This window comes from Polypterus senegalus, chromosome 17, assembly GCF_016835505.1.
Source record: "Polypterus senegalus isolate Bchr_013 chromosome 17, ASM1683550v1, whole genome shotgun sequence".
Classification (NCBI taxonomy): domain Eukaryota; kingdom Metazoa; phylum Chordata; class Cladistia; order Polypteriformes; family Polypteridae; genus Polypterus; species Polypterus senegalus.
In genome coordinates, this window is record NC_053170.1 from 33,600,628 (window position 1) to 33,627,872 (window position 27,245).

At 37.8% G+C, this 27,245-nt stretch overlaps 1 protein-coding gene across 1 annotated transcript; it reads left to right on the forward strand.

Moving 5' to 3' along the window:
- The first annotated feature begins 204 nt into the window (after positions 1–204).
- On the forward strand, positions 205–25,304 carry LOC120517248 (digestive cysteine proteinase 2-like). Its single transcript, XM_039739447.1, has 11 exons — positions 205–356; positions 4,413–4,475; positions 6,411–6,503; positions 10,008–10,180; positions 13,041–13,284; positions 13,530–13,725; positions 13,912–14,105; positions 16,826–16,917; positions 22,580–22,741; positions 23,159–23,348; positions 24,859–25,304. The coding sequence occupies exons 1-11, from the start codon at positions 302–304 to the stop codon at positions 25,044–25,046; spliced, it is 1,650 nt and encodes a 549-aa protein (XP_039595381.1). The 5' UTR covers positions 205–301; the 3' UTR covers positions 25,047–25,304.
- Positions 25,305–27,245: the final 1,941 nt, after the last annotated feature.

Sequence of the window (27,245 nt, forward strand, 5' to 3'; positions counted from 1 at the left end):
GTTTTACGTTGTCTAGTCATTCTAATCATCAGCTGATTTTGGATCATGTGAAGCGATCTTTGCTGATTAGTCCAGTAGGCTAAACCACCGGAAATGCAGCTTTCCGGAAGATTAGATTCCGCCTTCACTTCCATGATTGGGTAGATTTCGGCATAAACGTAATTTGATTGGCTCCTGCTAAAAAGACGTGCTCGTGATTGATATCTAGTGGGTCTCTATTAAATTGAATTGCCACAGGACTTTTGTGTGTTTGGCATCTCTTTACAAAGGGTTGCCGATTTTTTTTGTTACAGCAGTTAGTATGGAGATATATGTCTTGGAATATATTTTCGTCCTTTTGAGTTGCACTTGTATGGGTAAGAGGATCTTTTCTCTTTTTTTTAATATACATTTTGTTTTGGGTTGCATCGATTTTCCGTATTAAAGCACAGCTGAGTAAAGCTTTTCTGTTATTTATTCTGGCAGTTTTGTGTCTTGCTGGCAAAAAGGGAAGGGGCGAGGGCTTGTGTTCTTAAGTGATAGCAGAGGTGTCCAATTAAATCGGAGCGTTGCCGTTTATTAAATCTTAATGTTCTTCGTCACTGCGTGAAAATGACAGTTGTTTTGTTGCAGCATATCTCTTGTCTAGGTAACAGTTTGGTAAGTAGAACTCATCTGAGGTAAATGACAAGTGAACAGATAGAAAACAGTACTGCATACCAATCTGTGCTTATCATTTATGCATTTCATTGAAAACCTTTTGATCTCTTCTTTCAAAACCTGTAAGATGATTCCATTTGTTACATGTTTTCGACAAAAAGTGAAATCTGATTACCAGGTCAATTTATAAACCTGAATCCAGGAAAATTACATCTGACAAGCTTGGACTCGTGTAGTTCGTGATTGCACAGCTGCCAGCGTCAAAACATCTTCCATATTTTGGCCTTGAGAAGTTTGACAGTTAAGCGGCAACAATAGTGAAATGTGTAAGCTGAACATATTGGATGAAATCAGTTTGCACGGAGCCCAAATGAAAACGCGTAGTTATTGTATGTAATGAACGTTTGCCTTACTCGTATTGAAATTTCATTTAGATTTTTACTCCAGGGATGCTACAGTTTTGAGAGACTGGTTCCGAAGCTGACCTTATCCTTGCTCTGTCACTGTAGGTGTCCTTTAATAAAAGTACTAAGGGTTTTTTCTTATATACGGGGGAAAAAAAAAAAAAAACAATTGGTGACTGCAATTAGTCTGATTACAATTAGAGCGGGTTAATGCTTTCGCATGCTTTGCGATGGAGTCGGACAGACATCCCTCCAGTTCATCCCTACTTGTACGGAGCTAGCGCCAAGGCACCCTAACATGGTGCTACTTTAGAAAGTCCAGGGAAGAGTTAACATTAAAGAGCTTGGAACTCCTTGTGCTAAAAGTGATGCAAAACGCATAATGCGGATGCAACAGTTGATCAAATTATATATACGTGTAGATTAAAGGGCAATGCACAGTATGAGTTTTATGTCTTCATTCATTGGGTGAGTAAACACTGAAAAATCTTGATAAGAACAGACCGCTTAACCGAGCAAGCTCGCCAGCCTTATTCGCCTCGTTAATCCAAGCAGATTTTGTTTTGGGAATGAAGATGCTGAGCTTCTCACTGCCTTTGTGAGTACTAGGCAAGCTCTCAACCTAGCACATAAACATACAAGCACATAAATGGCTTTTAGATCTTTTAGAACTCATTAATACTTTGGGCGTTAACGTTAAATTAAAATGCATTATAACACCTAGCTAGCCTGAGTTGCATAGAGGCTTGAGTTGATTATTGAAGGTAAGGGACTTTTCCCTGCACATAGATAGATGCCTGTGAAGTGAGCAACAGCTTGGCCTCTGTGCCGGCAAGTGAGACAAGTGTGCCACTGCTTAACAGCGCCGCAGTCTGTGTTTGCAGGCTTTTACATTAGCGCACACACATATATATTTTAGATAAGTATTTAAGTTCATATGCTAATGCTACTTTATATATCCTAATGATAACAAATAACGTTATAGCAGAAGACGTATTTACTGTAGCTAAAAGCATCAATTCTTAAAGGCTTGTCTTTTTCCTTTCTTTCAAGCAGCCATGAAGCACCATGTCAAGGCTGTCCGCAGCTTGACCCTTATCAGTGAAGCCGCACGCAGCCGTTTACTGGCACAGTTGCTTTTTATATTAGCCTTATAGGGATGCTAGTGCAACAAGTAATCGTCAATTGAATTATTAATTAGGCAGTCCAGTTGTCACAAGTGGGTCCTCCTGATCCCAACTTAATTGTAAGAATTGATTAACCAAAAGGACATTGATCTTTAACAGCTCAGGATTAGGACGTGAGCACGAAGGGAAGGGGTAATCGGGTGATGCTCCCCTCCAGGTGGCGAATATAACCTTCAAGCCAAAGTGGTTGTTATGAGAAGATGGGCTGGGAAGGAAATTTGTTATGAAACGGTCTACAGGGAAGAAGGTTTATAATGGGGATGTTTATGGGGGAATCACAGCTCAATAGCTGACTGGAAAGAGAATTATTGGGATGCAGCATCAAGCACACGCTGCCTCAGCCGTGCTGCCTATTGAACTGCTCTCATACAGCAAATGTTTCAGAGCCTTTCCTCGTGGTTCAGAAACCGTTTCATCCCAAGAATTATTAAAGCACTCAATCAGTCCATCAAGTGCTCCTTATAGAACTGTTTGTACTTATTAGTACAATCACCTCACTGTAAACTTGTGTTACAGTTATAATATTGCACAACCTGCGCCACTTTATAAAATGCGTATTTACATATGATGACGATATTATTTTTAAGGTGAAATGCAGCAAAATGTTTATTATACAGATAAAACTTTTAACTTCATTTAAATAATCTATATTGTTAATGAAACATGTGAGGTCATGGTGCCGAAGCGCTAGCAATGTTCATTAAAAGTTTTGAAGAATCGGCGTTATAATCTTACAGCTGGCTTAACGTCTATTACAGAGCTGATTGTGTGGCGATTGGGTATTTGGAGAAAGAAAAGGAAGGACATGAATTGGGGGTTAGTACGTTTGAAAGAGACAGAATTGCTGCAGTAAATTATTTAATCAAAGGTCGCGCACGGCAAAGCAAGCATCTTGCGTGAGACATAAACAATCACTGCGCCACCGTGTTGCCATGTTTAATAACATGATTTAACACCTATCATCATGAAAATGATATCAATTCTACATCTTAGTATTTTAATTATTCAGAGAGCTGTAATATTACGAATGTAATGGATTCTATGTCCTGTCGGAGGAAGAGAAATCCCAGAAGCATTTAGTGATTCACACACAGAGACCACATAGAAGATCAAATACAAAACCAAGCATTTAACATTCTACTTTAGTTATGATGGGAATTGAGAAACTAGTAAATTAGACAATTTTAAGATGAAGTTTGATGTTCTACTTTAATGACAAAATAAACTATGTGATTAAAGGGGAAATTTTGAGATTAAAGTTGACATTTCATGCTTTTTTTTCCCCACTGTGTGCCTATTTTATTTTTTTTCTTTGTACCCTAATAAGCTTTCATATGACACTCAGACGGTGGGCTATGACTTGCCTTTTGGCAACTTTGATATCTGACAACTTCTTTTTTTATTTCGGGCACTGTGCAACATTGTGAACTTGAGCTTTCGAGTTTCTCCCACACTCTGTCACTCGATCAACTTCCTTTAATTGTTTATACCACTTTTTAAACCAACAAATAGTACGTTTGCCTTCACTTGGTATTCGCTGAAATTCTTCTATTTTCCCTCGTGCTTTTCCCATTGTCTTTTCACAGAAGGCTAAGCTTAAGGGCTATTTATATTGACTTGCATATTCAAAGAGGTGTAATTCTGGGAGGAGTTGGGGTGGGACAGCAGGCGCGTGCACATGCGTTACTTTTCACGCTGACCGGGATTTATGTAGCAGAAGAATGTGGAAGTTGCCGTTCGCACAGATTTATGCATATGATTTTTTTGTGCATACGAACATTTCCGCTTTTGTGCTTACACCATGTTATTAGTGTGAATTCTACGCACGGCATTATGCATGAGGCCCAAGGTGATTTTTATGAGAAAAGGTGCTGAGCAAGGTCATCATGAGAAGCCCCCATTTTATGATAAGAATTGTAATAAATTTGGGTCTCTCTAATTTCATGAACTGAGACAGGCTTTATGTGCTCTGCAATTGTTTTCTGTGGTGTTGTGCAATAAAGTCTAAATTCTGACTGCCTTTCTGAAGACTGCTCTTCCCTTTTTTTTTTTTTTTTAACTGAAGGTTTATCCACAACATAACCACCATGCCAACCTTAAGTCCATTGACTTTAGAAATCTATTGTAAGTATGTTTAAATATGTGCTACTGTTGGATTGAAAATGTTCTTTGCTGTCCACAGGGTTGCTGGAAAGCAGACCTTTGACAAAGCCTCCAGATTTTGGTACATTATATCATGTTTCTGGTAAGAAAATTCATTTCATCCTCCTAAAACAAAAAAAAGAAACTTGTTTCCGTACATTCCCACAGACTGATGTTTACTCAATGGTCAATTTTAAGAGTGGTGTTCCACAGGGGTCAGTGCTAGGGCCGCTGCTTTTAATATATATAAATGATTTAAATAGGAATATAAGTAATAAGCTGGTTAAGTTTGCAGATGATACCAAAATAGGTGGATTAGCAGATAATTTGGAATCTGATATATCATTACAGAAAGACTTGGATAGCATACAGGCTTGGGCAGATTTGTGGCAGATGAAACTTAATGTCAGTAAATGTATTACATGTAGGAAGTAAAAATGTTAGGTTTGAAAATGCAATGAGCAGTAGGAAAATCGAGAGTACACCTTATGAGAAGGATTTAGGAGTCCTAGTGGACTTTAAGCTATCGACTTCCAGACAGTGTTTAGAAGCCATTAAGAAGCAGAATGTTAGGTTATCTAGCACAATGTGTGGAGTACAAGTCCAAGGAGGTTCTGATCAACCTTTATAATGTACTGGTGAGACCTCATCTTGAGTACTGTGTGCAGTTTTGGTCTCCAGGCTACAAACAGGACATAGCAGCGCTAGAAAAGGTCCAGAGAAGAGCGACGAGGCTGATTCCAGGTCTACAGGGGTTGAATTATGAGGAAAGATTAAAAGAGCTGAGCTTATACAGTTTAAGCAAAAGACGATTAAGAGGTGACATGATTGAAGTGTTTAAAATTATGAAGGGAATTAGTACAGTGGATCAAGACTGTTATTTTAAAATGTGTTCATCAAGAACACGGGGACCTAGTTGGAAACTTGTTTATGCGAAATTTACCCTTAACATTAGGAAGTTTTTCTTTACACAAAGAATGATAGACACTTGGAATAAACTACCATGTAGTGTGGTTGACAGTAAGACTTTAAGGAGTTTCAAAACTCGACTCGATGTTTTCTTGGAAGAAATAAGTGGATAGGACTGGCGAGCTTTGTTGGGCTGAATGGCCTGTTTTTGTCCAGAGTCTTCTAATTACTTTGACCTCTTTTTGTAAGCCATTTTGGAGGAAAGTGTCTGGACATAAGAGATGTAGGTTTTTGTGTGTGTGTGTGTGTGATTTTTTTTTTTTCTTTCTCTTTTCTCCCTCGTGATTTTAACAAATTTTTTACACCGTCATCATGCTTGCTTTTTATTTAGCAGTCACATGCCCATTTGTTTTGCAACTAAATGTTTGGCTGACAGTGGAGCTAAAATGTTAATTATTAGACCTACATTATGTTGGCAGGTTATTTTTATATAGTTAAACCTTTGCTCCGCAGTCCATTTCCTCTGCATTGAAACAGTATTAGATTCTGCAACTGGGATTGTATTTTGAAATGTTGCTAAATGGAGGAAGTTGAAATGGCTCCCATATTGTATTGATTCTGAGAACAGAGTTTGGCTGTTCTAGAAGTGTTATTTGTAAACGGAACATTTAGGGAACTAATTGAAGGGTGCAAGTTAAAGGTCCTAAACTTAAAGTTAGGTTATTGTCGCCCTCCAGAATCAGAGTTTAACAACCAGTACTCCTCATAGCATGGCTGAAAGTGAGCTGCACATTAATCTGCAGAATGGGGAAGATGTGTTAGGGGAATTTCCATTTGAGCACTTCCTTTGCAGTCCAATCTGTAATATGCTGCTGTTTGTGTGTATTGTGTATTCGTTTTTTGTCTTGCGTGGCAAAGGAATAAAGTGCTTTCATCAGCTGCTTATGCAAGGAACTGCTTTAGTGTGTTATGGTGGCTTAAAGTGTACTACCATGTATACCAAAGATGGAGTTTTGTTCAGCTTGTCATTCTGTACTCCAAAACAGATTAAAAATCAAGGAGATTTTTCAAGCATTGAAATTTATAAGTATCAATGAGCTTTAATCTTTTTTTAATCTAATTTTTGTAGGCATTATCTCCTTGCCTTATGCTGAGATACAAGAACCTTTTGAAGCTTGGTACAACCTGTCAGGAAATGTAAGCCGCATAAACTATTACCATGGTAAGTACTTTTTAGAAAATCCTTGGAAGCTGTTGATTTTAGATGGTAAAGTTTATTGTAAAACTCGTTTCGCTGTTCTGAATATACTGTTTCTTCCCTATCCCCTTCATATTGAGCATTTTAATAATTGTAGGCTCTCATCTTTAGCCTGCACAGTCTGTTTCTTCATTTAGCTGTTTTTATCTCTAAATGCTGAAAATCTATTTTGACTTCTAGAATTAAGTTGAGCCCTGAAGGACACCATATTTAACTTCCGATTGTAAAGGACTATTGTCAACACATTTCTGTAAACCCTTAAATTCGGTGCCTGACATGCACTTTTTTGTTACCCTATGTAACAAAATAATGATCACTGGTACCAAAGGATGTCCATAAATCTAGCCACCTAATTACTCAAGCATTTCCTTAATCAGAAAATATTAGGTCATTTACAACACTGATTAATGCTGTCTCTGAGTGCAAAGCAGAAACCAGTCATCGTGAGATAACCTAGAATCGCCAGTTAATACATCATTCATCGGAGGTAGAAAAACTGGCATACTCTGAGACGCCTACACGAGCCACACCTAAAGGTACAAACTCCATTGAGGCATGTTTAGTACTAAACACTGTGGCTTCTTACAGTATATTAAACCTAGATTAAAATCCACACACTTCAATCCATTTTATAGGTTTACATAAACCATGCCTAAACTGAAGCCCAGAGCTCTGGAGTAGAGGAGGAGCATTGCTAACCAACCACAGAACTACTGTGCCACCCTGTACATTTGATTTATTGCTACTTGTTAAGAATCATTCTCTGCAGAAATTATAACGCACAGTTTCTGATTGACATTCATCGAATAGCCAAAGTTTGTACAGGTTAATTTCATATTGTGCTGTGCTACAGGTACAAAGACAGAAATGTGTTTTTATAGAAAGCCTTTCATGTAGCATACCATCACAAGGAACTCTACTTGACAGACAAGAATTCATTTCAAACAAAATCATTCAATATGTGAAATCATAAGGAGTCAATGTAGAGTTTTCACAAATAAACATCACTGGACAGTACCTGAGTAGAATGGCAAGTTTGAAAATAAGTTTTTGAAGTCCACTTTATTTGATCTCCCTGCTCATTAGCACAAGTAGTCTGCTCCTACGAAAAGCCCATGACGTGCTTACAACTTTACAGCATAAAGATACAGTTTAGAGGATTTTTTTTTTTTTTTGACAAATCTTCAGAATGGATAGGATTTGTAACCTAACTGACTTCAATAGTGGCATAACTTGTTGTCGGATGTGATTGTAACTCACTCCTGGAATTTCCATTCACTGTAGTGGCTAAACTTTACAGAAAATCAGCCAATAAACCTCCCATAAGTGGCAATTCTATAGAACAAAATATTTTGTCCTTAAGAGGTCAAAAAGTAATTGCCAGAAGTACAGAAGGGCATTTCTAAAAGCCCAATGCCTTTGACATTGAAGAAGATGGTCTACAGTAGTAGATGAACATACTGGGCCCAACCATTATCCAGTTAAAATGGGAATGTGAGGCTACATTGAAATTCTCAAAAACGAATTTTCAAGAAGTTGTGTGATAGTACCTATGAAGTTAACCTGGACCAAACTGGAATATTTCCAGAACTTTTTTGAATCCATGCCTTGAACAGTTCAGACTGCCTTTAAGGCATCGGGGCCCTTATCCAGTAGTAGTTAGGTAGATTTAACAAAATTGCCACTGAGTATAAACCGAGCAGGTAAGCCTATGTGAGGGTAAATGTATAACTTTTATTTGCATGTGAACACTGTTTAATTTAACAAGAGATCTGCTTTGTCTTTAAGACTTTGGATGGAACTGATAAGGACGGCAAAAGCAGAATGGCATGAGCAAGAATTTCATTGTAGCAAATTTAGTGACATAAAATATTGCCAATATGAAATGTGGCCTTGTATTTTGTATTATATGACTTTATCAAACGGCTGAAATGAAACTCTGGCACACGTCTCTGTTGAAAATGGGGGTTTTCAAAATCTAATTGAGAACTAAGGCGTAACATATGTGAACATTGCCCGGGACACAGACAGGCAAACACGCTCAGGTCACCCAGCACACGTTTATTTTTCATTACTTTTCACAGTTCAGTACTCACAAGCCCCCCCAATACCCCTCAGTCCAGGCCAATCCAATGCTCTCTCTCTCGTCTGTTCTCTTCTTCAGGCCTCCTCCAGAGACTTTGTCCAACTCTTCCACCCGACTCTTGTCTCCCCCTGAAGGGAGGCGGCCCCTTTAAATAAGTACTTGGATGTGCTCCAGGTGTGTTCCCGACAATCTCCCACCGACACGCCTCAGTGTGGTGGAAGTGCCGGCTGTCTCCTCGGAAGCACTCCGGGTGTCCCTGTTCCTCTTCTCCAACCCAAACCCCAGCACTTCCAGGTGTGGAGGAAGTGCTGAGGTCCAGGGTTTTCCAGGTATTGGGGTCCTCCTGGCAGTAACCACGGGTCCCTACAGGGTCGAGCTTCCCAGCTCTTTACCCGCAGCCCCCAGGGCAGTCGCCCTCTCAAGGTCTCGAGGAGGCACAAGCCCTCCTCCCGGTCTTCTCAGGCGTCCCGGCTGAGTACCACCTCAATCCGGGTACCACACATAACAAACTGACTGCACTTTAGCAGAACTGTTATTCACCATCTGTATAATGTGAAGCGGAATGTTCTTTGCACTCAACATAGACATTGCTGTATGCGAAAGTGGACTTGGACTGCAAATTGTTTTGCACACACAATTTAGTGAGTTACATGTTCAAAGGAGTAAATCACAACATTGTTTCATTAATGTCCCATTGTATCCACAGGCTTGTTTTTAAATGATCTCTATTTTCAGTTATCATATTGGAACAGCTAATGATATACTCTAGTGCTGCTGGGAGCAGGAAGCTGCAGTTGATGTGTGAAAGAATGCTTGAGGTGTTTTATACCTTTCACTGGTAATGAATGCGCAATTGGTGCAGTTTAAAGCAAAGATGAACTATATGGCAGTGCATTTATCATTGCTCTTAACAGCAGTCCTCTGTCTTTAGTAGAGAGAGAAAGCAGCCACTACCTGTGTAATGATCAAATTGCACATCTCTCCCAGCTTCATCTGTACTCCGAAAGAGTGTTTTCCACTTCCTGCATGTTCATCAAATGTCTATGTAGCTTTGTTCCCGAGTAGTCCTGTTTGATTTCCAGTCCCAAAGATGCATGAAGTTAATTAGCCCTTTATCACGAAATGTGTATGTTTTTGTTAAATGTACCCACCACTAGACTGGCATCCCATGCAGGCCTGCTTGGTGCCTTGTCACTTGTGCTACTTTTGACTCTAAAATTGGGTTAGGATGGTTTTGTAAATTGAACTTGTTGGTAAAAATGCAAATTAAAGGTTCCCATCACTTCAAGATTGCATAGCTCCGAATGGAGTGGATGTTTGATTAAGAAAAAAAATGTTTTACCCTTTTAATTTGTGTTTTTTTTATTTTTATTTTATTCTAGGCCAAGTTGTTACATTTCAGTTAGGGTATATGAAGCCATCTGGTGCCAGCTATAAAATAACACCTGAAACTACAGAGAGTGTGGTCAATGCTATTAAGTGTTTTCAGGTTAATGGTACCACTGAAGAACCTGTGCTTCCTCAGAGTGCATTTCCCAATTTAAATGGCTTCCAGGTTAGTATCTCTAAAGGTCTCTGTGTATGGTAGGGTGTATTTCACTTGATTGATAATATTTGATTAACAAGGGTCATGTTATTCCGGTTATTTGTTGTAAAGCCTTGCCACCAAATAATGAAATGAAATGTAAGGTCCAGGATTTAACTTTATAAACCAAGAAAAAAGCCCTTCATTGTGCTTGTATTTAAATTTTAAGTAGACCCGTTAGAGGTATGTTAGCTTTAGGGAATGAAATTTCTGTATTTGCTGCTTGCTTTGTTTTGTCTTCGATCCACAATGGTTCACAAAGTTGGACCAAGAACCACTTTGGTAAAGTCAAATCTAAAGTCCTACAGTCACCTCTTAGCATAATTCTGCATTTTCCAAATGTACTTTAGGAAAGGCATTTATGTGAAAAGTACTAAGATTAAAATTCAAAGTCCCAAATGTGGGCTTTCCAAGCTGATACCTCTGTGAGTTTAGAAGAAAGACCTACAGTATGTAGTGACTGAGGTGGACTGGAAAGAGCCTGTGGTTGAAAATGTGTTGCAAAATGGAGAGGGGACGACTACAACAGGGACTGTAGCAGGAAGGTGTGAAATTGAAGCAAAGGTTTTTGTTAGCAAGAAAGTTGTATTGTATATTCTGTAGTGATGGATGCATCATGGATGCCAATATCTGGGAATATATGAAGAAAGACTTTTAGCAGTATTGTTACTGATATAGGTGAGGCAGTTATGTACATACACACACACACACACCTTGGCAACATGTCCATATATAGGAGATGGACAGTACTGTGTGTATGACTGATTCACTGAGACACAAATACATAGAAGAGCTAATAAACAGTATAACACTGCAGCTTGCACTAAACTTCATGGTGTATGTCATCATTTTGGATTGATGTCCTTATCTAAAGTCTGGCAAACGTGGACTTGAAACCCCAGTCCCAAGTTTAAGAATTGAAAATCCAACTTAAGTGGGTGTTCCAATTGAAAATTTGGCTAGGAGCTTGGAAATTCCAACTTCTCACTTCAAATGGAACACCGTATTCGAGCACGTCTTCCTGTAGTCTGTGTAGATGTGTGTGATTTGCTTTTAAGAGTATATGTTAATAAACTAGTGCTGTCGGGGGGAAAAAAAAAATGTCTCTCTTTTCATGTTTTACACCATGAATGGCCTCAAACCTTTAAACAAAAATTAATTGCTCCAGAGTTTCAGTACATTTTAGTTGCAGCACCTTTTGCAACCATAATCCCCGCTAAATGTTTCTTATAATTTTGTATCTGTCTTTCATGTTGCTCTTAATGGGGTGTGGTGGGTTTTTTTTTTTTTGGTTTTTGCCCACTCTTCCTTGTATAGGTGCTTCAGTTTTTCAAGTTTTGAGCTGTTTGTTTCAGGTAGAAATGATTTTATGTTTTGGGTCATTGTCCTGTTGCATACCCCAATTATGTTTTAACTTATGGTCACTGAATATTCTGGCAGAGTTTATAGTGCCTTCAGTAATAGAAAGTCTTCCAGGTCCTAAGAAAGCAAAGTATCCCCACATCATCACAGTACCACCCCAATGTTTTTGTAGATATGATGTTCTTGGTGTCAAATAACATCATTACTTTAGGCCAGAAATAGTGGCACTTGTGTCATCTAAAGAAATATAGATTTTGACTTGTCCATCCATTAACAATTATTTCAAAGGGCTTGGAGATCATCCAGATACATTCAGATGCTACTCTTGGATGACAAATTTCTGCCTTGATACTCTTCTCAATACTCCCATTTGTACTCTGTCCTTTCCTTATCAGGCCATTGCTCATGCTGGATAAGCTAACCCTTTTCTATGGGTGTTTTGAATTATTTGATTCATTGAGTTAGTTGTCATTGGGACCTTGGGATAATTTTGGCAGGCCAATCTTTCCTGAGAAGATTTCCCATTGTTGCAGATGTTATCCATTAAGGTAGTGGCTCTTGCTGTGGTGTAGGGGAGTCCCAGATCCTTAGAAATGGCTTTGTAAACATTTCCTACTTGGTAAGTTTAAACCACTTTTCTTTTCCCCCCATCTCTTCTGGAATTTCCTTTGATCAAGGCATAGTGTTCTTCTAGAAGCCTAGTGGTGATTACTTCACTCTTATGGTAAGGTTCTGTTTAGGGTGAGGTTGCAGTTGGGTCTAGCTGTGTTTATTCAGCTGGGTCTGATTATCTGTTTATGCTCTGTTAATTCAGTTAAACTGTCTTTTACAAAAAGCTGTCTTTTAGTCAGCTGTTTGAGCAATGAAGGAGGTAGTAAGGTGTGTGTGTGTGTGTGTGTGTGTGTTTTCTTGTTGCTGTAACAATTTTGAAAACTTCTGTTTGTTCTGGTTTCTTGCATCTAGTATTACATTTTCTCTACAGATTTGAAGCCATTCATTTTCAAAAATATGCAAAATACAGGATATTGGGAATGGGGCAAATACTTTTTTCATGCACTGTGTATACGTCAGTCTTTCTACTAATCTGTTATACATAGGCTTATTTGTGTGTATGTTTCTTTGTACCTCACCTTGGTTATTCCAGTCTAAATGGATTTATGTCACCAAAAGATTAAACTCTGTGATAACTCTTAGTCAAAGCATTTTGAGGGCAGGGTTTCAAACTAATCTCCCTTAGAACAGATACAGGTTGGAATGAAACTGTTTAGTGTGTTGAAAATGCAAAACATAGAAGCAGAGTAGGAACAGATGTCAATTGAGGCATATGGAACTGTTATTTAATTTAAATTGAACTATGATCCACAAATGTTGTTGGGGTTTGTGTTTTGTTTTTCCCATCTTGGCAGGGCCATAGAGCAAAGTTTTTAACTCTCTCTCTTTCTTTTTTTTTTTAATTTTTGTTTTAAAGTTTTTGAAGGAGGACTACTATAAAGGACAGCTATGTCAGCTGTGGCAAAATGTGACCATAGAAGGCAAGAAAAAGAACACTTACACGTTGTGGGTCACAAACTCCTCAAATGAAGCACCAATTCCAGTGCATTATGAAATGCTTGGTTATAACACTCTGCTTGGCTCTCACTATGACAAGTATGAGATTGACTACATTGACTTCTCGCATACCGTTGATCCGAGTGTCTTTACTTTGCCTGCTGGTAGGTATACGATCTTTCTTGTTGAATTAAACTAAATCTGTACTTGATTTACTTGAAGAGACCTTGAAATTTGAGCATTGTGTATTTTGATGATGTTCTTCAGGACTGAATAGCTAAAACACTGTCTTTAGGGGTTTTCCTTGCTAGTCTAAATGTTTAACTGATTACAACTTAGCAGATAATACAAGTTGATATAAGTAATGGTGAATTCCTTTGATTTGTATTTCTTCTCTTGTGTATTTTAGGGTTGCAGTGCACATCTTTTCCTGGCCCTGGGATGGAGCATAGAATCCTAGCCAATCCTATGCAGGATTTTGTCCATACTAAACATGAAGGTCACACGCATCGGCTCTTTGGACACTTTAAGAAACTGTTCCAGCGACAGTATGAAACTGAAATGGAACATGAAGTTCGGAAACATGCATTCGTTCACAATCTCAGGTAACTGTTTGTTTTTTATTTTTTGCAAATCGCTTGTTTGAGATTAAACCCACCTGATACGAGTTTGCTTTTGTTTACTGACTGATATCTATTTTTACAAAGTTCATGATGGTCTTATCTTGATTTGATCTATAAGGAAAATCCTTTTTACAAACCTGATGGTTAAAATCTTTTAATTTCACACAGGTACATTCACTCTATGAATCGCAAGAACTTGTCTTTCAAGTTAGCAATGAACCACTTAACTGACCGTAATGCAGAAGAACTTCTTTTTCTGAGAGGCCGGATGGCCAAGAAGGCTGCTAACAAAGGACAAGCATTCCCACATGACAAATTCAAAGATGTTCTGCTTCCAGAAAGTTTTGATTGGAGACTATATGGTATGCACTTTCTTTTTAAACTGAGGGGAAATGGTAAATCCTAGTCACCTAATTTCTCCAAAATGATATCAAGCCTAAATTTTGAAGGTCAATAAAATTCTGTACTACAATACTTGTTAATTTACCCGAGCTGTCTATGGTTCTCTGTGTGAAGGAAAATGTTTCTGTGAAATTCACCCTTAACCAGTTTTTATCTGTGTCCTTAGGTTGTTTGTTTAAGAATTTTCATTTTAAAGTAATGGGTCCACTGGATTAATTCCCTTCATTTCAGCTATGCCCTCTCTTAATCTTAAATTTAGATCCTTCAGTCTTTTCTCATAGACCATACATCAGTCATGGAATCAACCTAGTTGCTCTTTTCTGTCTAGCATTGTAATATGGAGACCAACACTGTACACAGTTCTCCAAAAAAGAACTCGCTAGTGCATTTATATGGCTTCTGTATATTGTTTCTTGACTTCTACTCCACAAAATGGCCTGTATAACTAAACATTTACTTGCCCTCTTAAATGCCTCTGCACAATGAATGTGGACAGCAAAGAATCTACTTGGATCAGCCCAATGACTTAAATGTAATGGAACAGCATTTGCTAGCTTCTAATTCGTGTTGTGCCATTTTCCACTTTTAGTACATTTCAAGGGTTACTTTGTTTTTGTATTTACCTCCTTAACATATCTTTTATCTGATTTCTGTGTATTTTGTTAGATTTCTGCCTTTTTATTATATATTTATATATATATATATATATATATATATATATAATATAAATTTTTTTACTGTCAAATAATGCAAATAGTACGTGGCACATGTTTCGCCCTAATTCTGGGCTCATCAGGCAGTACACACTCACTGCACCCCCACTCGGGAATCGAACCTCGGACGTCCGCGCTAGAGGTGAAGCCTCTCATGTTGCGCCAGGGTGTGTGGTTCGTTTATTTGACAGTATGTAGATCGGGGTGTGTATATGTAGGAATACATTCAGAATGTGGTGCTCTGCTGTTTTTTTGTGTAGCTGCCTTCACACAGCTTCTCTGCTGCTTTATAAACGAACGCCATATAAGGCCATCGTTTCTCCTTGCTTCGCGGTTCTGTACTGTTTTATTGTTCGTTTATTACGATTCTTATAGTTATTGTGTAGCTATTCGAGACTTGCTTTACTGTTCAGGTACCCATTTCCTTTATTTAATCCGCGGCTTGAACGTTTATTTTTTGCTTGTTTATTACGATTATATAGATATTTATTGATTCCCTTTAGCTCACTGCCTGCTCGTATAAGACGCTCCGCTGGTTATTTGTGAAACAGCCTTTACACAGCTTCTCCGCTCTTTTATAAACGAACGACATATAAAGCCATCACCTTGTCGATTGTGTGATGCGTTTTTTGAACAGGTTTGATGCATGGAAGTGATCACTCGTACTGCGTTCAGTAAGTTCACGTGAGCTGCTCTCTTGTGTGATGTTGCGATGTCCACGGCTTAATTTAATGTTCGCTAAGACCCGGCACTTAAAAGTTTCTGGCTGTAATATGACGAAGCTGCGCAAGCTCACTCTTGAGAATGCAACATATAGTTGTCCAGGAGAAAAGCAATCTTGCCTGAAATCAATGGCATCGTTTTGTAGGCTCTGTCCCTGAGACTTATTACTTGTCATCGCGCAGCAGAGCCTTACTGGAAATTGGAGGCATCTGAATTGAAATGGGAGATCAGAGGGTATAAAGGGGACGCGAGGAATACATTGAGTGTGGAGAAACTCTAGGGACTGTGTGTGTATTAACTTGTGGATTTTCCTGTGAGTATTTGGTGGCAGAGTGAAGTTTTTCCGCAAGACCGCATTTATCTGTGGAGCTCAACTCCAAGCATATTCTTTTCCTACCTTGTCAATTGTGTAATGCGTTTTTTGAACAGGTTTGATGCATGGAAGTGATCACTCGTACTGCGTTCAGTCAGTTCACGTGAGCTGCTCTCTTGGGTTATGTTGCGATGTCCACGGCTTTATTTAATGTTCGCTAAGACCCGGCACTTAAGTTTCTCACTACAGCAATTTGAACTCCATTACAAAGTGATCCAAAGTCTCGTTTATACCTTGTGTCTTCTCATGAAACTTGTATCTCGCGAATAAAGTGTTCGGCGTTTTCCTTCAGTGCTCTTTGGGAGCTGTTCCTTCTTTTCTACGTACTGCAGTCACAGTCAGTTCACGTGATTACGTGTGAGGTGTGATGATGTCACACGCAGCTCCGCCCCCCACGGCCGTCGAGCTGAAGTCCATTACAGTGTATGGAGAAAAATAGCTTCCAGTTATGACCATTACGCGTAGAATTTTGAAATGAAACCTGCCCAACTTTTGTAAGTAAGATGTAAGGAATGAGCCTGCCAAATTTCAGCCTTCCATGGGAAGTTGGAGAATTAATAGTGAGTGAGTGAGGGCTTTGCCTTTTATTAGTGTGTGTGTGTGTGTGTGTGTGTGTATATATATATATATATATATATATATATATATATATATATATATATATATATATATATATATATATATATATATATATATATATATATATATATATATATATATATATATATATATATATATATATATATATATATATATATATATATATATACATATACACTCCTCCTTTCAGGTGTTGCTCTTCCCCAGCCTAACATTCAACAGAAATTGACCTCTTTTTAATTTTGATATATTTTTATTTGAACTTCTCCAGGTGCTGTCACACCAGTGAAGGACCAGGCTATCTGTGGGTCATGCTGGAGCTTTGCCACCACTGGAACATTAGAGGGTGCACTATTCTTGAAGGTTAAAGCAATATCCCTGTGTTTTTTGTGTTTATTTTTATAATGCCATGGTAATTTTGTGTGATGTATCCTTTTAACATGTATTGCATCCATATTCAGCTTTATTTATCTTTTGACTTGCTAGCTACTTGAGGTAATATTTGTACATTACCTAACAGTGTAACAAGTAAGAAAATGTATGCATGGCTTAACATTCGGGTGCATTCGGAGACTTTGTCAATTGATACGAAAATGGATGTGCTATTTTGTTCAGAGTCCGTTATAGTTTTGTAACAATTTTTTTATATGCAAAAATAATGTAACGTATAGTAACGTAATTGCTTTTGTTAGAGGAGAGAGGTTGGGAGCATGCAGTGATACAGTGCATTGCTACACCCACCACACGACGAACCACTTCAGGACCAAGCACAACAGTGCAGCACCTCTGCACCACACTACTGTAGTTTGAATGGAAGGGGAAGAGTGTGAGGTGGTGTGTTTTTTTAATACAGTGGCTAGAGTGCCATTCCTGCCACAAAACCGTGAGTTTTCCCTGAAAGTTGGAGGGCTTGCTTGCAGGGATGGATGCAGGTTGGTGTCATACCCAGGACAGAACAATTGCAGGTTAAAGGCTTTGCTCAAGGGTCCAACAGAGTGGAATCACTTCTGGCAATTACAGCATTCGAACTGGTAACCTTCCGATTGCCAGAACAGATCCCAAGCCTCAGAGCCACCACTCTGTCTCGAATGTTAGACATATGTTAGACTACATTAAATATATGATTTTTTAATAGCACATTAGTGTCCTGTAATTTTAAAAACCAAGCATAAATAGGCTTATGGTGGCTGTATAGCTTTCATAAACATTGATTCTAAATCAAGTGATATGAAAATGACATTGTTTGATGTGCTGTTAACAGTTGTGGAAGGTCTGTGATTAATTGTGGTCTGTGTGTTTGTGTTAATAAAAACAAAAAGAAATCCATAAGGTAGAAAACCCAATAATCACTCAACAACTATTTTGTGTAGTTAATATGATCCCTTCTTTCTTAGCATTAGCACATCACTTGGTTAAAGAATCTAAAGGCCACTGTATTAACAAAGTGTAATTACCAGAAAAAAACTACAAAAAGAAAATGAACAATACTAGCATACATTCACTATTAATATTACTCCATAAAAAAGGCTCCTCAAGTAAGTTCTGTGTCCAGCTATTAGTTAAAACACAGTAATTCATTAAAAACTATCTAAATAACTAAGAACAGTTAAAGAAAATGATTTATTGTATAACGGAAATACCAATGGTGGCAGTTTAAAAAAAATAATTTGTCTCAAAATGCACAGAAGGAAAAGCAGCTCTTCAGGAGGTAACTGGAACAGTTTGTCAAATGTTCAGCTCGAGCCATGTTAGTGGCCTAGCAGTAGGAGTTCTGCTTCCTCCTTGTTGTTTGTGGCACTCGGCCCTCTGTGCACCACAGAAAGTGTTAAACACTGTACGGTCTTTGTTATATACTCCATGACTCTGATCTTCTGAGGGTATAGAAATTGCAGTTCCCTTTCTAACCTAATGCTATCTTTATATCATTTATCGGAGATGCACCTCCATGTGTTACTAATTAATTCAAACGTCTTTTAGCTGCAGGTTGATAACTTCTGTTGTTTACAATAATAACATGCAGATAATCCAGCCATGATGTAATTGATATTGTCAGTTCAGTCTATGCCTACTGAGCATCACTTGCATAGTTTCTTTCCTCTTCCATTCATTTCCAGATAGAGAAGCACATATACAAAAGTCAACCTATGTGCAGCTTGCACTCATGCATATCCGCCAACGTTTTGACTAACTTACACTGGGAATCCCCACAGCTGTCAGATGAGTAAAAGGGGAAAAATATACTAAATATCCAAGTTGAAGTAACTCCCCCCCAAGGTAAAATTTGAAATGGTAAACTACTTCATAGTTGAAGTCACCCACAATGTTTGCCTGTTTTAAGATAGTTTGCAATTTACTAATCCTTTTCAATGGGGGATTTTGAAATTTAAAGATTTTTAAAAAAACAAAATGTTGTATGGTGCAATCTGTTTAAGATACAGCAGCTAAATTTATTGAGACAGTTGATTTGAAGAATGAGAGTGCTCCCTTTCTACAAAATTGGTTCATGAGGGGCCGAGTTTCATACAGACTGACAGACATGGCTATTGTAATAGGTGGTTCACACATTTATAGGCAAACTTCCCTAAAAATGGTGTACAGTGACCTCATTTTCATGATCTACTTTGAAGCAAAACACTTCTAGCAGAAACATCTGTATTGGTAGGCAAATAGAATGTGCTTATGACTTAGTTTGCAGTAAAGTAGTTTTTATTTATTTATTTTTTTCTAAAGATGAGAGAAAAAAATAGATTTTGTGATCAGTAGACTAGATCTTTTATTTTATTAGACCTGATAATGTTTTGTCTTTACCAGCAGTTGTGATAGGAAGATTCCGATGTGATGTCAGCCTTGTTCTGTAATTGAAGTAGTCTGAACAATCCGTGTCTGTCTACACCAGTGTCAAAATGTTGCAGTACAACTCCTACTCGCTATATTGAGTGAGCATGTCTGGAATGAAAATTTTCAATGAACCTCTATCTATCTACTATTATGCTTTCTCTCTAACCCATAATTCCACTCATCATGAGATGCCCCAGCAAACTAATCTGCTCAGAAGTACGCACAATGGTCAATTTGATATAATGGTCCATTTATTGACCCATTATGTCCAAGAAGAATTTGTTTGTTCTCACACATGACCTCTATCTAATATGTCCTATAATTCTGGGCTGTGGTATTTGTTTATACATATACCTTTTTATGTCTGTCTCTCTCTCTCTCTCTCTCTCTCTCTCTCTCTCTCTCTCTCTCATATTCATATATATATATATATATATATATATATATATATATATATATATATATATATATATATATATATATATATATATATATATATATATATATATATATATATATATATATATATATATATATATATATATATAGAGGTTAGAGTACCGTGGTCTTGCTTGAAAAATGGCTAATAGGAGGGCGTGACTTGAAAGAATCTCATGGGACTTTGAATATATATATATATATATATATATATATATATATATATATATATATATATATATATATATATATATATATATATATATATATATATATATATATATACACACAGTGGTGTGAAAAACTATTTGCCCCCTTCCTGATTTCTTATTCTTTTGCATGTTAGTCACACAAAATGTTTCTGATCATCAAACACATTTAACCATTAGTCAAATATATCACATGTAAACACAAAATGCAGTTTTTAAATGATGGTTTTTATTATTTAGGGAGAAAAAAAATCCAAACCTACATGGCCCTGTGTGAAAATGTAATTGCCCCCTGAACCTAATAACTGGTTGGGCCACCCTTAGCAGCAATAACTGCAATCAAGCGTTTGCAATAACTTGCAATGAGTCTTTTACAGCACTCTGGAGGAATTCTGGCCCACTCGTCTTTGCAGAATTGTTGTAATTCAGCTTTATTTGAAGGTTTTCTAGCATGAACTGCCTTTTTAAGGTCATGCCATAGCATCTCAATTGGGTTCAGGTCAGGACTTTGACTAGGCCACTCCAAAGTCTTCATTTTGTTTTTCTTCAGCCATTCAGAGGTGGATTTGCTGGTGTGTTTTGGGTCATTATCCTGTTGCAGCACCCAAGATCGCTTCAGCTTGAGTTGACGAACAGATGGCCGGACATTCTCCTTCAGAATTTTTTGGTAGACAGTAGAATTCATGGTTCTATCTATCACAGCAAGCCTTCCAGGTCCTGAAGCAGCAAAACAACCCCAGACCATCACACTACCACCACCATATTTTACTGTTGGTATGATGTTCTTTTCTGAAATGCTGTGTTCCTTTTACGCCAGATGTAACGGGACATTTGCCTTCCAAAAAGTTCAACTTTTGTCTCATCAGTCCACAAGGTATTTTCCCAAAAGCCTTGGCAATCATTGAGATGTTTCTTAGCAAAATTGAGACGAGCCCTAATGTTCTTTTTGCTTAACAGTGGTTTGCGTCTTGGAAATCTGCCATGCAGGCCGTTTTGCCCAGTCTCTTTCTTATGGTGGAGTCATGAACACTGACCTTTAATTGAGGCAAGTGAGGCCTGCAGTTCTTTAGACGTTGTCCTGGGGTCTTTTGTGACTTCTTGGATGAGTCTTCTCTGCGCTCTTGGGGTAATTTTGGTCGGCCGGCCACTCCTGGGAAGGTTCACCACTGTTCCATGTTTTTGCCATTTGTGGATAATGGCTCTCACTGTGGTTCGCTGGAGTCCCAAAGCTTTAGAAATGGCTTTATAACCTTTACCAGACTGATAGATCTGAATTACTTCTGTTCTCATTTGTTCCTGAATTTCTTTGGATCTTGGCATGATGTCTAGCTTTTGAGGTGCTTTTGGTCTACTTCTCTGTGTCAGGCAGCTCCTATTTAAGTGATTTCTTGATTGAAACAGGTGTGGCAGTAATCAGGCCTGGGGGTGGCTACGGAAATTGAACTCAGGTGTGATACACCACAGTTAGGTTATTTTTTAACAAGGGGGCAATTACTTTTCACACAGGGCCATGTAGGTTTGGATTTTTTTTCTCCCTAAATAATAAAAACCATCATTTAAAAACTGCATTTTGTGTTTACATGTGTTATATCTGACGAATGGTTAAATGTGTTTGATGATCAGAAACATTTTGTGTGACAAACATGCAAAAGAATAAGAAATCAGGAAGGGGGCAAATAGTTTTTCACACCACTGTATATATATTTTCAAAGTCCCATGAGATTCTTTCAAGTCACGCCCTCCTATTAACCATTTTTCAAACAAGACCACAGTACTCTAACCTCTAATTCTTGTGAACGGTTTTCTCAGACACGCTTCCTGCACTCTCAGCTTTTTTTTTTTTTTAATGTTCCCAATTAAAGAAGACTTGTGTCCAAATCTTATTGAAGAATTTCATCACAAAGGGTTATCAACAGAAAGCATGAGTACTCGGGCAATCCTAGCGCCTAGAAACGAGGAAGTCAAATGGATTTACACCAAAAATGTTGATCAGTAACGCAGCAAAATTGGTTAAATGCGTATTAATAGACTATGCTAAAGCAGTTGGTGGTGTTTGTGCAGAAGATGAACACAACTGACAATATCATGAAGAATATCTACAACTGTTAACACCGTCTGTTCTTCCACTGCACGAATTGCTGTAGAAAGAAGGATGTATCCAAGAAAGGTAATGTAATACATCTTCCGCAGATAACGTTAGACAACAAAAGAGTTGATATGCCATTTGTATTAAAACATTAAGTTTCCCGTAAGAATAGCTTTTGCAAAGACGATTAACAAATCTCGGAGCCAAACATTCGAAAAAGTCATTTTTATTTAATAGAGAGAAAGAAACTAAATTCAGTTATGGGCAGTTATACATCACGATGATGCAAATATAAAAATCTGTTTAAATTGTACTGCAAAAAGGCTAGCGTGTAGTGCTGGCACAGGGGTTGGCAAGCAAAGCAAGCAGGGGACAAAGCCTCCTAGTATTTAAATATGATTTCATTCCTCATTTCAGAAATATATATGTGCATGATATCTTTTTCCTTTTGTAGACTGGATCTCTGGTGGTACTGTCTCAGCAAATGTTGGTTGACTGTTCCTGGGGCTTTGGGAACAATGGCTGTGATGGAGGAGAAGAATGGAGAGCATATGAATGGGTGATGAAGCATGGTGGGATTGCTACAGCAGAGTCTTACGGACCTTACATGGGGCAGGTAAGAGGGGGTGTGGTGTTTGTTTTATTTATTTGTTTATTTATTTAAATTAAAAAAAAAAAAAGTCGCTGTGTTTGTTCATCTTAGGACTTAAAGGCATACAGCTGAGAGAAGACTGGACTAGACAGTGTGAAATACCATACTAGTACATCTCAAATTCTTGTTTACTATTACACAAGTTTTATGCTTTGAGTGTGGGAAATGGATCGATTGTACTAACTTTTTTTTTTTTCTCTAAAAAGTATACAAGTATTTCATTCCATGATTCTTAATTGTTTTAGTCATTGTTATGGGAGATAAACTACTTGTGTTTTAATGGTCCATTTTAGAGAGCACACTTCTCAAGACATTGCTGGTCAGAAGCATTAGTAAAATTTAGGATGTTTAAAGCTTTCATCTCAATTTCTTACATTTCAGAATGGATATTGTCACTTCAACCAATCTGAAATGACTGCTAAGGTGAAAAGTTACACTAATGTTACCTCCGGAGATTTGGAAGCATTGAAAACTGCCATTTTTAAAAATGGACCTGTGGCAGTAAGCATTGATGCATCCCACAAGTCCTTTGTTTTCTATAGTAATGGTGTTTACTATGAGCCTCAATGTGGTAAGTGAAGCTGTATATGATGATCAATTGTAATACTTTGGGCTATTTTTATTCTGTGAATAAGTGTTTGTTTTATATTTAAACAGCTTTAGAAATATACTGCAAGATTTAAACCTGCTAAAGAATGATTGTTGATGTGGTTAGCATGTAATAGTTGAAGTTTTGGCTTTGCGAGTAAAGGGGACCAATATGGACCAATATGAATTTTTTTTTAAAATCACTTTGTCATTACACTTCACCACTTGCTAATCTTTACCTTTTGTATTACTTATTATTGATTAGTGGTGGTCAAACTGTAGTAAAATAACTTGTATCCAGCTTTTAGTATACACTTTCTCACAAGATATTTTTACTATACCACGTCAAGAGTTTCAGATTGTGAAGTATGTCATGAAGAGGCAATATTTTTCATAAGAGTTTGTAAGTTAAGCTGTATAACCTGAATTATACAGATCTGAAAAGTCTCCGGGTGTCTGATTTAGCCTAGCAGTATCATGTGGAAGCTGTAAACTATTCCTGGATGGGGTACTGGTTCATGTTGTACCCAATCTCAAGTGCACACTGCTAGAGCAAATGTAGAATTATTATTTCACTTAACAAGCAAGTATTCTTGGTATGGGAGGATAACCTTGGTTGGACATCCAGACATGGGGAGAATCTATAAACTCCACATGGAGAATGATTGATTTAGATGCAGGATTTGTACCCATATAACTGGACCCACAAAGCACAATAAAATATAATAATCATAAAAAAAAATCAGTGGCCCTGAAATGTGATTATTTAAAATAAACTTAAGCAAGATAGCTAATTTAAAACAAAAATTCTGTACTATTTCAATCTACAAAGGAAAGAGTAATCCGTTTGTGTATGGGGTTAATTCTTGATGCAATTGGAAAAGGCCCACAAGATGGTGCTAAAAAAACAAAATTGTAAAAAAGCCATTTCTGGTTTCATGACCAAGATAGACATCAATGCTGTCATAAGACAATTGGAAGAAAACAGAATTGACAGAAAAGTTGTTGTGCAAGAGTTTGCAGATATAATAAAAGCATATGGTATGGAGAACCTACTGTATTTATGTATAGATGGTGTGGTGTTGGGCAGTTGGTGAATAGTAGGATAGTGAAGGTTTTGTGATTAAGGTGTGGGGATCTATTCATATACCTCATAAGGAAAATTCCTCTGGAGTTCTTGTGTGCTAATTTTATACTGATCTTAGAAAGCAATGAATTCAGGGCAGGCAAGTGAAGCAAAAAGTAAATGATAATGGAGAACTGCACTAGAAGAAGAATAAAGGATAAACAGGGAGGTGAAAATATCGATGGGTGGGTGCCTTTGGATGCCTAAGGAAAGTAGACCATAGACCCCCATCAACTAGCTGCATTTGGACTTCTCATTTTGTAAACCTTTTTTTAATTTATAGTCAATTCTTGGAGAAGGTGAATGTGCAAATAACAACTTGATTTATTCCAGTCATGGCACTGACAACTTCTGTTTTCTTTTTCAGGCAGTAAACCACAAAATCTTGATCATGCAGTTCTTGCTGTTGGCTTTGGTGTCCTTAATGGAGAACCGTACTGGCTTATTAAAAACTCTTGGTCAACCTACTGGGGTAATGATGGCTATATATTGATGTCCATGAAGGATAATAATTGTGGAGTAGCTACTGATGCAACTTTTGTCACACTTGAATGAGCCAAACTTTGTGTGTCTGCAGTCCTATGTACTTCATTACTTAAGGTTCTGGATTGTCTCCTGGAGTTTCTCATTTGCCACTAGGGTAGAGTGTTGATTGTGTATTGGCATCACCAAAACAAAAGCCTTAACCATTGTAATGGTGAAATCCTGAAAGGGATTTTAATTCTGTTTTGTAACTGATTTATTGAACAGCTTGATGCTGGCTGGGTGTAATCTGGCACTGCTGGTTAGTCTGCTTTGCATTACCAATTGAAATTGTTTTCAAAAAACTAGATAATGGTAAAGCACTTGGGTACACTTCATTATGTAATGACTTGATTGAACTTAAACTTGAGCATGTACAAAATAAATCTATTTTTGACAAAACTAGCTGGTTTGTTGCGTGTGTTGGTGGTTTTGGTTGGGGTGAGACCATCTTTTAGTCATTCTGGCCCTATTAGTCTAAGTTATGATTTTGACTTTTTCCATTCTGGTGACTGGACACTGCACCAGAAATGAAAATATATAGCAGGTGAAATATTTCCGTGCCAAAACTGATTAAGCATACTACACTTGTATGAGGGAATTGAATTAAATGAATTCCTTTATGAGTAACCAACAATCTTATTTTTAGTCCCATAGGACCAAACCTTAGTACGTTACAAAAACCTTGACTTGGGTGAAAAGGCGATTTTGAGTGGAATCGAAACTATGATCTTAAAATGAAACATAACATTCATTCATGTTCACTTCTCATTTCAGAAAATCCTAACTATGGTCAAAGCTTACATATGTGAAGTACTAGAAATGTGTGTTTGTCTATTGCAGAATCGAGCCTTCGATCTTAAAGCCCAATGCATTTTCCACTAAGCCAATACAGTATTGCCAAATCACTAAAGCGTATCTTGCCAAATTTCTATTTAAATGTTGAAAAATTCGTAAAATTATTTTAAGAAATTGTCATTTTGAAGTAATTTGACAAAGTTTCAATATAAATTTTATTTTTTTTAAATAAATGTTTGTTGGCCCTGAACCTTCGACTGTTTGATCAAAACTCCAACACATTAACCACTTGATCAACACCACTAATTTTTCATACATTGCCTAAAATTAAATATTTAGAATACAGCCAGTTAAGACTAAAATAAGCAATTAAAGGTTCAAAATCTTTAGTTGTCTTGCTTGTTAAATGAAGCTGAAGTGTTACTTGAGCAATAAGTGCTTCTTATTAAGCAACTGGGTTGGAACAAAAACCCGCAGCCACTGCGGCCCTGCAGGAACGATTTTGCCCACCCCGGTTAAAAGGCTTCAATAAAGGTGGTTTATTAAATTCAATACCTTTTTTTTATACAGGTTTTAATCCTTCATAAGAAGATTTTTTTTCTCTTCACAATAAATTCACCGTCTCTCCTCCATGTAAGCATCATCCATTGACTCTGCTCACCTGCATGATGCCAGGTAGTATTTCCAGTGTCCGATGACTATAGCACGACAGCACGGCCGGGTCAAGCGGAACTTCCTTCAAGGTGTGCACTTTTCTTATAGCTCCCTCTGGCGGCGCCCACATACTCCTGCAGGTTTGCTCTCCAAGCCTACATGTCCCAATGTGCCATGCAGGAGTTTGAATGGGAGCTCTACCCAAGAGAAGCTGTCACCTAGCCTACTGGGGTAAAAAAAAAAACAGCCCCCAGAAACAGTCCTTCCCTGTCTTTCCATTTTATCCCAGCCAGGAAAGGTACTGAAAACAAATCTGGCCAGGACACCTGTTGGTCCACCTGGGGCTTCCTGTCTAGGCAAGGAACCTTCCCCTTTCTTGGTCAGAATATCCATCCATCCATCCATCCTCTTTGACACTTAGTTTCTATAAAACCGAAATAACTTGATAGGCACATTATTAAAACTTAATTATCTATACTAATAAAAGGCAAAGCCCTCACTCACTCACTCACTCACTCACTGACTCACTCACTCACTCACTCATCACTAATTCTCCAACTTCCCGTGTGGGTGGAAGGCTGAAATTTGGCAGGTTCATTCCTTACAGCTTCCTTACAAAAGTTGGGCAGGTTTTATATCGAAATTCTACGCGTAATGGCCATAACTGGAAGCAGTTTTTCTCCATTTACTGTAATGGAGATGAGCTTCAACGCCGTGGGGGCGGAGTTTCGTGTGACATCATCACGCCTCCCACGTAATCACGCAGTACATAGAAAACCA

What these genes read in the sequence shown, in the direction of transcription:
- LOC120517248 (XM_039739447.1), top strand. Translation starts at nt 302, where the DNA reads ATGGAGATATATGTCTTGGAATATATTTTCGTCCTTTTGAGTTGCACT. An exon ending in CCGCATAAACTATTACCATG is followed by an intron (nt 6,504 to 10,007) that starts GTAAGTACTTTT and finishes ATTTTATTCTAG; the next exon opens with GCCAAGTTGTTACATTTCAG. An exon ending in TGTCTTTACTTTGCCTGCTG is followed by an intron (nt 13,285 to 13,529) that starts GTAGGTATACGA and finishes TGTGTATTTTAG; the next exon opens with GGTTGCAGTGCACATCTTTT.